Here is a 13,444-nt window from a genome sequence, read left to right as displayed (position 1 = left end):
CATAAGGTAGAACAATAACACAGATTAAAAATATAAAATAAGAACACGAGAAGGTAAGCATACTATATACAGGGTCAGTTTCAGTACCGTATTAACAATGTGCAGAGATACTGGAGTGATGGAGGTAGATATGTATAGGGGTAAGGTGACTATATACAGGAAGTTGCTGGCAGGCTTGAAGTTCTTCCCGACTGGATCAGGTCCTCCACACAGATGATACTGTATTTACCTGGAGGGACAAGGACAGTGAGGACTGAGTACATATGTGTTTAAAAGGGCAATCTGCAGTTTAATTCAAAGAGCCGAGGGATAAAAAATAAAAATAAATCTAATTGATAAGACATAAGGATTCACCATATAGGAGATTATCCATTTAATACAATTAATGGTCACATTCAGTGTCTCCTGAAAGTATTCAGACCCCTCGACTTATTCCACATTTGTTACTTTACAGCCGTATTCTGAAATATGTCAACAAAAAAATTTGAAATCCTCAGCAATCTACTCACAACGCCCCCTAATGACAAAGCGAAAACAGTTTAAGAATTCTGGAAGGGCACACGTGTCTATAAAAGGTCCCAGTGCATGTCAGATCATATGTTCGTAGATCCGAGATAGAAACAATTCTAGGAGTGTTGAATGATTCAGAGCACAGCTATAATTGGGGGGAAAAATAATGCACTGCAGACTAACTAGGGCTGGCCGTCCGACCAAACTGAGCAATCTGGGGAGAAGGGCCTTGGTGAAAGAGAAGAGCAAGAACCTGACAGTCACTGACATAGCTTCTCTGTAGGGATGGGAGAAGCTTCCAGAAGGACAACCATCTCTGAAGCACTCCAGGAATCAGGCCTTTATGGTAGAGTGGCCAGACAGAAGTCACTCCCCAGTAAAAGACACATGACTGTCTGTTAGGAGTTCGCCAAAAGGCACCTAAAGAACTCAGACCATGAGACTATATTCTCTGGTCTGATGAAACCAAGAGTGAACTCTTCAGCCTGAATGTCAAGCGTCCCTTCTGGAGGAACCCTGGCACCATCCCTACGGTAAAGCGTGGTGGTGGGGAAGTCATCATGCTGTGGGGAAGTCTATCAGCGGCAGGGACTGGGAGACTAGTCAGGATCGAGGCAAAGATGAACGGAGCAAAGTACAGAGAGATCCTTGATGAAAACCTGCTCCAGAGCACCCAGGACCTCTGGGTCGAAGGTTTACATTCCTACAGTACAACAACCAGAAGCACACAGCCAAGACAACACAGGAGTGGCTTCGGGACAAGTCTCTGAATGTCCTTGAGTGGCCCAGCCAGAGCCTGTACTTGAAACCAATAACATCCCTGGAGACCTGAAAATAGCTGTGCAGCAACTTTCCCCATCCAACCTGACAGATCTTGAGAGGATCTGCAGAGAAGAATGGGAGAAACTCCACAAAAACAGATGTGCCAAGCTTGTAGCGTCATACCCAAGAAGACTCAAGGCTGTAATTACTGCCAAAGGTGCTTCAACAAAGTACTGAGTAAAGGGTGTGAATACTTATGCAAATAGAAATCATTTTTGTTTTTATAAAAATGCAAAAATTCCAAAAACTGTTTTTTGCTTTGTTATTATGGGGTATTGTGTGTAGATTGCTGAGGGGAAATACTATTTAATCAATTTTATAATAAGGCTGTAAACTAACAAAATGTCAAGGGGTCTGAATACTTTCCAAATGCACTGTATATAGCAGATGTTATTGCTGGTGTAGAGAAGTTTACAGCTAAAGGTTATTGTACAGTAATGGGATATCCATGTCCCAAATCACTAAACGCAGTGGCCTATTCTGCCATTTCAGATCGCAGTCTTTTTCTCAGTGTGGTTTCAGACAAATTGGCTTATTTTTCAGACTGGATTCACCAGAGTCGATAAGATGGGGAAAAAAGTTGAGCATCATTAACCACGTTGTGACATTTGAATGACAGGACAATCATTACAGTGCAGATTTGTCCCATCATGTTCGGGATCATATTGGCCCCAAAGGCAACCCATCTTGTCTATTATGGGCGCTTGAAGCGACTCAGTCCCGTATAAGTAAATGCGTACCCAGGGCCTTGTCGACCAAGGCGTTGTCTGTGAGGGCGATGCGCTGCTTGGTCATCCTGCCATGGCCACGCTTGTAGATCAGCTCGCGAACAGACTTCAGGTTTGGGTACCTGGGAAACAAGAGCAGGAAAATAAGATCTGTGAAACAGCATGCAGGTAGCGTAGTCACAACGAAACAGTGAGAACTACTGCAGCTGCACCCAACATTTGGTTCATTTCATACTGGACACGCCATTAGTACTATCAATGTGGTTTCAGACAAATTGGCTTATTTTTCAGACTGGATTCACCAGAGTCGATAAGATGGGGAAAAAAGTTGAGCATCATTAACCACATTGTGTAAAAATTCCAGACAATCACTGCAGCAGAAGTTAAGTTGTACCACTACCTTAAATCAGTGCCAAGTAAAGAAACACAAAACCATAAATGTCAAATTCAACCGGGCTGTCCACATCAAAGCAGGGGTGTATTCATTAGTACAAACCTGTTTGCAACATGAAAAGCTCCGCTACGAAAACGAGCATTTCTTGTTGGCCAATTCAGGTTAGTTCCTCCCTACATTGGACCGTTGGCTTCCTAGTGAATACATTGTGGTAGTAATGTCAGCCTTACCCCCAAGCGATGTAGGGCTCGGCGATCCTCAGCATGTTGATGGAAGCCTTGTTCAGTTTGACGAACACTCCGTTGAAGATCTGACGCAGACGCATGAGCTGGAGGACCTTGCGCACCTTGGGACTGACACCGTTGATACTGAAAGGGGGGGCAGGGGAGAGCGGTACAGTGTTAGAATTGTTCAGCACAGCATCACTTCTCTTAATTTCAGTCGGCTTTTAGTTTACATTCAATATGGTTTCAGACAAATTGGCTTATTTTTCAGACTGGATTCACCAGAGTCGATAAGATGGGGAAAAAAGTTGAGCATCATTAACCACATTGTGTAGAAGTTTGAAGGACAGGAAGACGACATGGTCACCAGCTATACCAAGTAACAAATAAAATCAATGTCCAGGTAACGACTTAAATAGATCCATGTTTTACCCATCACCTGAGTAATGGTGTACGAGACAGACATGGAAATCTGACAAAAATAACAGGGATAAAATATGCATTTAGCGGTCTAATCCACAGAAACATACCCCCTGATCCTGATGACGAAGGCCAGCTTGGGCTCAGCTGGGACGTAGAAGTTCCCAACCTTGCGGGCTGTCCGCCCCATGCGGATCTCACGCCGGTACATCTCCCTGTACTCCTTGTGGTACTTCTCAGCCCTCTTGTAGATCAGGTGCCTGGTCACCTTACGAGTCTGGGGATATAAGGCATCAACTATGAGTCAGAGCAGAACATCACAGCTAGGTAACACCTCTTGTTAACTTCACAGTATGACCAGAGTTAGTTTTTCAGCAGGATGTGGGGCATTCACCCACCACTGTACAATGTAGAGAAAAAGGCCAATTCAAGAGGGTGCTACAAAATGTCAAAACGTACTTTAGTTGTGTCATTATAAATGATAGACTGCAATATTATAACCTCGGACTTGACAGTGTTTATCAAATAAGTACGTTAATTTGCTTTGACTTTTGCTAGTTTAGACGGTGCCACTCTTGGTTGTATATCTTCCAAATTTAGTGTTGGATCAATGAATTTATACATATTTGTATAAACCTGGAATTCATTCATCATTTTATGGCTGAACATAGTTTAAACTGATCAAATACATTTTATTTGTCACATGCACCAAAATACAACAGGTGTAGTAGACCTTACAGTGGAATGCTTACTAACAAGCCCTTCAACGACACAGTTTCAATGTTACCATCTGACAATGATTATTTAGGACATTTCTATGTGGTTTCAGACAAATTGGCTTATTTCAGATTGGTTTCACCATAGTCGATAAGATGGGGAAAAAAGTTGAGCATCATTAACCACATTGTAGGTATACAGTTTGAATGACAGTGGGTAGCTATTAACCCCACACACACAACCAGACAGTACATCAACTGCATCTAAGGAGATTCTATGCCTGCTAGTTAGGTTAGTACTTGGGTTAGTTCAAACTTACTTTTTTTTCGGCAAGCATCTTCTTGATCCGCATGGTCTTCATGGTGGCGAAGGCCTTCCGCCTTTTCAAAAGGCTCTCAGGGACCGCCGGAACCTTTTTTCTGCAAGAGGCAACACTTTGTTTAGAGTATGGGGAAAATAGTTTAACATGGAAGTCACTGACTGAGGAATAATAACTTAACGAACCAAACATGTTGCGAAAACTGTTAGCGTTACCTAGCTAGCCATTTCCAAAACGTGAGCCCGACGTGAGTTAACCTGGCTTGTTAGTTTTGCCGGGCGAAGACAGACGCAAAGTCTATTTTGTGATATTGCGGGGCTCAAACAGCGAAATAATCATAAAATATACTTTACAACTCATTGACAATATGCAAGTAAAACTACGAGCCACGCATATAGGTTAAAACATGTGCAAATGGATTCGCAAGCCGGGAATGTTTCTAAACACATCCAGGCCCGAGTCAACCAAATCAACAAAAATATCGTAGAGTAAAAAACGCCACTCAACACTACCGACGCGACAAACATGTTCTTTAGCTGGCGATAACTAACTAAATGTCAAATAACGTTGGCTATTTGTTAAATTAGTAGATGGGCATAGATTCTGGCAGAGAAGAAATCACTTACTCTACGTCCGCCATTGTGTCCACCGAGAAAGAGAAATTATCTCATGCGCATGCGCGAGTTAAAAGCTTGTAGGACCCCAGTCGCTGTCTATTAAACTGCCTGAGAAGAATTTCCTCTTGCCGCTAATCTCGCAGTGTCTGCCCTCCAGTGGCGATTTTAGCATGTAAATCTTGGTGGGACAAACTCAACATGAGAAACGGTGCACACGAACTGTTAGGAACTACATTTTTATTTATTTATTATTGAACCTTTTTTTAACTAGGCAAGTTAGTTAAGAACTAATTATTATTTACAATGACGACCTACCAAAATGCAAAAGGCCTCCTGTGGTGACTAGGATTAAAAATACAAATAAATTAAATAAAAATATAGGACAAAAACACACATCACCACGAGACAACACAACACTACATAAAGAAAGACCTAAGACAACAACATAGCATGGCAGCAACACATGACAACACAGCATGGTAACAACACAACATGACAACAACATGGTAGAAACACAACATAGCAGCAGCACAACATGGTAGAAGCACAAAACAGGGTACACACATTAATGGGCACAAACAGCACAAAGGTCAAGAAGGTAGAGACAGCAATACATCACACAATACATCACGCAAAGCAGCCACAACTTACAGTAAGAGTGATCGAGTCTTTGAATGAAGAGATTGAGATAAAACTGTCCAGTTTGAGTGTTTGTTGCAGCTCGTTCCAGTCCCAGGGATGTTTGTGCTTTGGGGACCTTTAACAGAGTGTGACTGGCAGAACGGGTGTTGTATGTGGAGGATGAGGGCTGCAGTAGGTATCTCAGATAGGGGGGAGTGAGGCCTAAGAGGGTTTAATAAATAAGCATCAACCAGTGGTTCTTGCGACAGATTTACAGAGATGACCAGTTTACAGAAGAGTACAGAGTGCAGTGATGTGTCCTATAAGGAGCATTGGTGGCAAATGTGATGACCGAATGGTAAAGAACATCTAGCCACTCGAGAGCACCCTTACCTGCCGATCTAAATGATGTCTCTGTAATCTAGCATGGGTAGGATGGTCATCTGAATCAGGGTGAGTTTGGCAGCTGGGGTGAAAGAAGAGCGATTACGATAGAGGAAACCAAGTCTAGATTTAACCTTAGCCTGCAGCTTTGATATGTGCTGAGAGAAAGACAGTCTACGGTCTAGCCACACTCCCAAGTACTTGTATGAGGTGACTACCTCAAGCTCTAAACCCTCAGAGGTAGGAATCACACCAGTGGGGAAGAGGGGCATTCTTCTTACCAAACCACATGACCTTTGTTTTGGAGGTGTTCAGAACAAGGTTAAGGGCAGAGAAAGCTTGTTGGACACTAAGAAAGCTTTGTTGTAGAGCTTTTAACACAAATCCGGGGACATAAAGCTGTCCCAACAGCGGAGCTTTCTTTTCAGCACCATGGAGTGAATCCTTACCACTGTTACACCTGGTTATCAGCGGAGCCGTGTCTGGAAAAAAGTAACTGCTATTCATGTGTATTTACATGGTTCTGACATTCAAAAACTTGGTATATTTGGAAAGAATACATCTGGGAGATTATGAGGAAATTATCAGAAGATAGGAGTTACATACTGTAGTTAAAAATACACAAGATCAAGCACACACCAAATAAATAAAACATGTATCTGATTTTGAAAGTCATCTTTCATTGACAAGCTATAAGTGAATTATTGATGACTAGAGCTGGAAACACATCAGATGGCTTCCACAACATGTGAACAATTTCAGAAAGAGAAAAAGGGATTGATAGACCTAACAACTAGAAATGGGCAGATATTTTAGTAAGTGGTGTCAGGTGTGGTCACGGGACGTTTCCAAGTGTCTCTAAACCTCTCCAAAGTGGCATATGTCTGTAAATTAGATAATTCCAGTGCTATTACATATTTGCAATCCATAAATGCTATTTGTTCAGTATAAAAACACAATTTCTACCATATCAACCTCACTCAAACATTGTGGTGGTGTTATGGGGAATTCAGGGTACATTCAAGTGTCCTTTCAACCTCTCCAAAGTGTCCGAATGTGTTCATTTCACTGTTTTTGCCCACTGGATGTACCTAAAAGTTATTTTTTCACTATAAAAACTAAATTTCTACAACACCAACGTCTCTCAAACATTGTGGTGGTGTCGGGGGATATCCAGGTGTTTATTTAACCTCTCCAAAGTGCCGGAACGTTTAGCCAAGACATATCCAATGTCTTGATACAAACATCAAAAACTAAACTGTTTACAAAAACAATATAAAAGCTACAGATATACAGTACCAGTCAAAAGTTTGGACACACCTACTCATTCAAGAGTTTTTCTTTTCTACATTGTAGAATAATAGTTAAGACATCAAAACTATGAAATAACACATATGGAATCATGTAGTAACCAAAAAAGTGTTAAACAAATCAAAATATATTTTATATTTGAGATTCTTCAAAGTAGCCACCCTTTGCCTTGATGACAGCTTTGCACACTATTGGCATTCTCTCAACCAGCTTCATGAGGAATGCTTTTCCAACAGTCTTGAAGGAGTTCCCACATACGCTGAGCACTTGTCTACATTTCCTTCACTCCGTGGTCCAACTCCTCTCAAACCATCTCAACTGGGTTGAAGTTGGGTGATTGTGGAGGCAAGGTCACCTGATGCAGCACTCCACCACTCTCCTTGGACAAATAGCCCTTACACAACCTGAAGGTGTGTTTTGGGTCATTGTCCTGTTGAAAAACAAATGATAGTCCCACTAAGACCAAACCAGATGGGATGGCGCATTGCTGCAGAATGCTGTGGTAGCCATGCTGGTTAAGTGTGCCTTGAATTCTAAATAAATCAGTGTCACCAGCAAAGCACCCCCACACCATCACACCTCCTCCTCCATGCTTCACGGTGGGACCCACACATGCAGAGATCATCCGTTCATCTATTCTGCGTCTTAGAAAGACACGGCGGTTGGAAGCAAACATTTCTAATTTGGACTCATCAGACCAAAGGATACATTTCCACCAGTCTAATTTACATTTACATTTAAGTCATTTAGCAGACGCTCTTATCCAGAGCGACTTACAAATTGGAAAGTTCATACATATTCATCCTGGTCCCCCCGTGGGAATTGAACCCTGGTCCCCCCATGGGAATTGAACCCACAACCCTGGCGTTGCAAGCGCCATGCTCTACCAACTGAGCCACACGGGACCATGTCCTAATGTCCTTTGCGCGTGTTTCTTGGTCCAAGCAAGTCTCTTATTATTGGTGTCCTTTACTAGTGGTTTCTTTGCAGCAATTTCAACCATGAAGGCCTGATTCACTCAGTCTCCTCTGAACAGTTGATGCTGAGATGTGTCTGTTGAATTCTGTGAAGCATTTATTTGGGCTGCAATCTGAGGTGCAGTTAACTCGAATGAACTTATCCTCTGCAGCAGAGGTAACTCTGGGTCTTTGACTGACCTTCATGTCTTAAAGTAATGGACTGTCATTTCTCTTTGCTTATTTGATCTGTTCCTGCCATAATATGGACTTGGTCTTTCACCAAATACGGCTCTATTCTGTTTATCAACCCTACCTTGTCACAACACAACTGATTGGCTCAAACGCAAGGAAAGAAATTCCACAAATCAACTTTAACAAAGGCACACCTGTTAATTGAAATGCATTGGTTTAACACTTTTTAGTTCCATATGTGTTATTTCATAGTTTTGCTGTCTTCACTATTATTCTACAATGTAGAAAATTGTAAAAAATTAAGGAAAACCCTTGAATGAGTAGGTGTCCAAACTTGACTGGGACTGTGTAAAAAAAAAAAAAATACTAAAAATGGCTGGTAAACATTGAGATGTGTGACACAAGTACATCACTAATCCATTGTCATTAACATTGTAACGCATAACATTCCCATTTTTATCCAAAACTACAACCATGGGGGGAATAAACTGTTTACTTCTTTTTAACCAAAAATAAACTAGTTAAGACGGTTACGAACAAATTCTTATTTACAATGGAATCTAACCAGGGTCTGTAGTGACGCCTATAGCACTGTGATATAGCCTGGAATCAAACCAGGGTTTGCAGTGACACCTCTAGCACTGAGATGCAGTGCCTTAGACCACCGCGACACTCAGGAGGCCATTTATATTAGTGAACTTTGAGGGATTTTAATTAATGCATTTATTAATTCATGCAGATGTAACAGTATTTAACTTTAGTCCGTCCCCTCGCCCCGGGCGCGAACCAGGGACCCTCCGCACAGTCACCCACAAGGCATCGTTACCCATCGCCCCACAAAAGCCGCATCCCTTGCAGAGCAAGTGACTTCACCGATTGAAATGCTATTAGCGCGCACCACCGCTAACTAGCTAGCCATTTCACATCGGTTAGACAGACATGTGACAAAATGTTCCCCATCCATTTTTTACTGTTAATAATGAGGTAGAATCCCTCAAAGTTCACTATAACGGAACAGAATAACTATTTTCCTCATCATGGAGCTGGCATAATATGGACATCGTATGTAAACAATGACCGTCACACTGGATTCAGTGTGACGGTCATTGTTTACATACGATGGTTTTTATTTTTTTTAAAGTTTATTTAAAAAAAAAAAAAAAATACGTATGTCCTTTTGTATTTTTCACAGTGGTCCTCAAAGTTCACTGTAATACAACATCTTAAAAAATAAAGATAAAATGTAGACCAAAAAAAAGGTAGCTGAAGTATTTTTTAATGCGGTAATTAACATAACAATAACATAAGGTAGAACAATAACAGATTAAAAATATAAAATAAGAACACGAGAAGGTAAGCATACTATATACAGGGTCAGTTTCAGTACCGTATTAACAATGTGCAGAGATACTGGAGTGATGGAGGTAGATATGTATAGGGGTAAGGTGACTATATACAGGAAGTTGCTGGCAGGCTTGAAGTTCTTCCCGACTGGATCAGGTCCTCCACACAGATGATACTGTATTTACCTGGAGGGACAAGGACAGTGAGGACTGAGTACATATGTGTTTAAAAGGGCAATCTGCAGTTTAATTCAAAGAGCCGAGGGATAAAAAATAAAAATAAATCTAATTGATAAGACATAAGGATTCACCATATAGGAGATTATCCATTTAATACAATTAATGGTCACATTCAGTGTCTCCTGAAAGTATTCAGACCCCTCGACTTATTCCACATTTGTTACTTTACAGCCGTATTCTGAAATATGTCAACAAAAAAATTTGAAATCCTCAGCAATCTACTCACAACGCCCCCTAATGACAAAGCGAAAACAGTTTAAGAATTCTGGAAGGGCACACGTGTCTATAAAAGGTCCCAGTGCATGTCAGATCATATGTTCGTAGATCTGAGATAGAAACAATTCTAGGAGTGTTGAATGATTCAGAGCACAGCTATAATTGGGGGGAAAAATAATGCACTGCAGACTAACTAGGGCTGGCCGTCCGACCAAACTGAGCAATCTGGGGAGAAGGGCCTTGGTGAAAGAGAAGAGCAAGAACCTGACAGTCACTGACATAGCTTCTCTGTAGGGATGGGAGAAGCTTCCAGAAGGACAACCATCTCTGAAGCACTCCAGGAATCAGGCCTTTATGGTAGAGTGGCCAGACAGAAGTCACTCCCCAGTAAAAGACACATGACTGTCTGTTAGGAGTTCGCCAAAAGGCACCTAAAGAACTCAGACCATGAGACTATATTCTCTGGTCTGATGAAACCAAGAGTGAACTCTTCAGCCTGAATGTCAAGCGTCCCTTCTGGAGGAACCCTGGCACCATCCCTACGGTAAAGCGTGGTGGTGGGGAAGTCATCATGCTGTGGGGAAGTCTATCAGCGGCAGGGACTGGGAGACTAGTCAGGATCGAGGCAAAGATGAACGGAGCAAAGTACAGAGAGATCCTTGATGAAAACCTGCTCCAGAGCACCCAGGACCTCTGGGTCGAAGGTTTACATTCCTACAGTACAACAACCAGAAGCACACAGCCAAGACAACACAGGAGTGGCTTCGGGACAAGTCTCTGAATGTCCTTGAGTGGCCCAGCCAGAGCCTGTACTTGAAACCAATAACATCCCTGGAGACCTGAAAATAGCTGTGCAGCAACTTTCCCCATCCAACCTGACAGATCTTGAGAGGATCTGCAGAGAAGAATGGGAGAAACTCCCCAAAAACAGATGTGCCAAGCTTGTAGCGTCATACCCAAGAAGACTCAAGGCTGTAATTACTGCCAAAGGTGCTTCAACAAAGTACTGAGTAAAGGGTGTGAATACTTATGCAAATAGAAATCATTTTTGTTTTTATAAAAATGCAAAAATTCCAAAAACTGTTTTTTGCTTTGTTATTATGGGGTATTGTGTGTAGATTGCTGAGGGAAATACTATTTAATCAATTTTATAATAAGGCTGTAAACTAACAAAATGTCAAGGGGTCTGAATACTTTCCAAATGCACTGTATATAGCAGATGTTATTGCTGGTGTAGAGAAGTTTACAGCTAAAGGTTATTGTACAGTAATGGGATATCCATGTCCCAAATCACTAAACGCAGTGGCCTATTCTGCCATTTCAGATCGCAGTCTTTTTCTCAGTGTGGTTTCAGACAAATTGGCTTATTTTTCAGACTGGATTCACCAGAGTCGATAAGATGGGGAAAAAAGTTGAGCATCATTAACCACATTGTGTAAAAATTCCAGACAATCACTGCAGCAGAAGTTAAGTTGTACCACTACCTTAAAATCAGTGCCAAGTAAAGAAACACAAAACCATAAATGTCAAATTCAACCGGGCTGTCCACATCAAAGCAGGGGTGTATTCATTAGTACAAACCTGTTTGCAACATGAAAAGCTCCGCTACGAAAACGAGCATTTCTTGTTGGCCAATTCAGGTTAGTTCCTCCCTACATTGGACCGTTGGCTTCCTAGTGAATACATTGTGGCAGTAATGTCAGCCTTACCCCCAAGCGATGCAGGGCTCGGCGATCCTCAGCATGTTGATGGAAGCCTTGTTCAGTTTGACGAACACTCCGTTGAAGATCTGACGCAGACGCATGAGCTGGAGGACCTTGCGCACCTTGGGACTGACACCGTTGATACTGAAAGGGGGGGCAGAAAGAGAGGGCGAGGGGCAGGGGAGAGAGGTACAGTGTTAGAATTGTTCAGCACAGCACCACTTCTCTTAATTTCAGTCGGCTTTTAGTTTACATTCAATATGGTTTCAGACAAATTGGCTAATTTTTCAGACTGGATTCACCAGAGTCGATAAGATGGGGAAAAAAGTTGAGCATCATTAACCACATTGTGTAGAAGTTTGAAGGACAGGAAGACGACATGGTCACCAGCTATACCAAGTAACAAATAAAATCAATGTCCAGGTAACGACTTAAATAGATCCACGTTTTACCCATCACCTGAGTAATGGTGTACGAGACAGACATGGAAATCTGACAAAAATAACAGGGATAAAATATGCATTTAGCAGTCTAATCCACAGAAACATACCCCCTGATCCTGATGACGAAGGCCAGCTGGGACGTAGAAGTTCCCAACCTTGCGGGCTGTCCGCCCCATGCGGATCTCACGCCGGTACATCTCCCTGTACTCCTTGTGGTACTTCTCAGCCCTCTTGTAGATCAGTTTCCTGGTCACCTTACGAGTCTGGGGATATAAGGCATCAACTATGAGTCAGAGCAGAACATCACAGCTAGGTAACACCTCTTGTTAACTTCACAGTATGACCAAAGTTACTTTTTCAGCAGGATGTAGGGCATTCACCCACCACTGTACAATGTAGAGAAACAGGCGATAGGGTGCTACGAAATGTCAAAACGTACTTTAGTAGTGTCATTATAAATGATACACTATTCGCTACAATACCTGACAGTGTTGATAAAAAAATAACATTCATTTGCTTTTTGCTAGTTTAGACGGTGCCACTCTTGGTTCTATATCTTCCATATTTGGTGTTGGACCAATCAATTTATACATATTTATAAACCTGGAATTAATTCATCATGTGAACAGCCATGAGGATGCCATGTTTATACTGATCAAATCAAAATAGTATTTGTCAAAGACAACAGGTGTAGTAGACCTTACAGTGGAATGCTTATTAACAAGCCCTTAAACTTCTTATGGCTGCAAGGCAAAGTGTTGAGTAAGCCCTTAACCAACAATGCAGGTTCAATGTTAAATCTGACAATGGTTATTTAGGACATTTCTATGTGGTTTCAGACAAATTGGCTTATTTCAGACTGGTTTCACCAGAGTCGATAAGATGGGGAAAAAAGTTGAGCATCATTAACCACGTTGTAGTTATACATTTTGAATGACAGTGGGTAGCTATTACCCCACCACCACCAGACAGTTGATGTACTGCGTAGAACTAACTGCATTTAAGGAGAGATTATATGCATTGTAAACTTAAATATGGAAGCCTGCTAGTTAGGTAATTCAAACTTACTTTTTTTCGGCAAGCATCTTCTTGATGCGCATGGTCTTCATGGTGGCGAAGGCCTTCCGCCTTTTCAAAAGGCTCTCAGGGACCGCCGGAACTTTTTTTCTGCAAGAGGCAACAATTTGTTTAGATTATGGGGGAAATAGTTTAACATGGAAGTGACTGACTGAGGAATAATAACTTAACGAACCAAACATGTTGCGAAAACTGTTAGTGTTA

The 13,444-nt window shown here is 41.7% G+C and overlaps 1 protein-coding gene, 7 non-coding genes and 1 pseudogene across 8 annotated transcripts; all 9 read right to left on the bottom strand.

Moving 5' to 3' along the window:
- Positions 1-97: 97 nt before the first annotated feature.
- Positions 98-4,840, bottom strand: LOC120050908 (60S ribosomal protein L7-like). Its single transcript, XM_038997431.1, has 6 exons — positions 4,761-4,840; positions 4,135-4,234; positions 3,209-3,375; positions 2,685-2,822; positions 2,073-2,182; positions 98-229 (listed from the first exon to the last, which is right to left on the bottom strand). The coding sequence occupies exons 1-6, from the start codon at positions 4,772-4,774 to the stop codon at positions 150-152; spliced, it is 609 nt and encodes a 202-aa protein (XP_038853359.1). The 5' UTR covers positions 4,775-4,840; the 3' UTR covers positions 98-149.
- LOC120051595 lies at positions 1,842-1,933 on the bottom strand. The gene has a single exon (XR_005477306.1). It is a non-coding gene; the product is annotated as a small nucleolar SNORD12/SNORD106 (small nucleolar RNA).
- On the bottom strand, positions 2,318-2,409 carry LOC120051581. Its single transcript, XR_005477293.1, has one exon. It is a non-coding gene; the product is annotated as a small nucleolar SNORD12/SNORD106 (small nucleolar RNA).
- LOC120051589 lies at positions 2,916-3,007 on the bottom strand. The gene has a single exon (XR_005477301.1). It is a non-coding gene; the product is annotated as a small nucleolar SNORD12/SNORD106 (small nucleolar RNA).
- LOC120051585 lies at positions 3,915-4,004 on the bottom strand. Its single transcript, XR_005477297.1, has one exon. It is a non-coding gene; the product is annotated as a small nucleolar SNORD12/SNORD106 (small nucleolar RNA).
- Positions 4,841-11,358: 6,518 nt separating the features above from the next.
- On the bottom strand, positions 11,359-11,450 carry LOC120051592. Its single transcript, XR_005477304.1, has one exon. It is a non-coding gene; the product is annotated as a small nucleolar SNORD12/SNORD106 (small nucleolar RNA).
- A 257-nt stretch (positions 11,451-11,707) lies between these two features.
- LOC120050278 overlaps positions 11,708-13,444 on the bottom strand; it is a 2,158-nt pseudogene continuing 421 nt past the window's right edge.
- On the bottom strand, positions 11,978-12,069 carry LOC120051588. The gene has a single exon (XR_005477300.1). It is a non-coding gene; the product is annotated as a small nucleolar SNORD12/SNORD106 (small nucleolar RNA).
- On the bottom strand, positions 12,990-13,079 carry LOC120051594. The gene has a single exon (XR_005477305.1). It is a non-coding gene; the product is annotated as a small nucleolar SNORD12/SNORD106 (small nucleolar RNA).

The sequence above is a fragment of the Salvelinus namaycush genome, chromosome 7, assembly GCF_016432855.1.
Source record: "Salvelinus namaycush isolate Seneca chromosome 7, SaNama_1.0, whole genome shotgun sequence".
NCBI lineage: Eukaryota > Metazoa > Chordata > Actinopteri > Salmoniformes > Salmonidae > Salvelinus > Salvelinus namaycush.
Note: the sequence above shows the minus strand (reverse complement) of the source record. Positions and strands in the feature narration are given on the sequence as shown.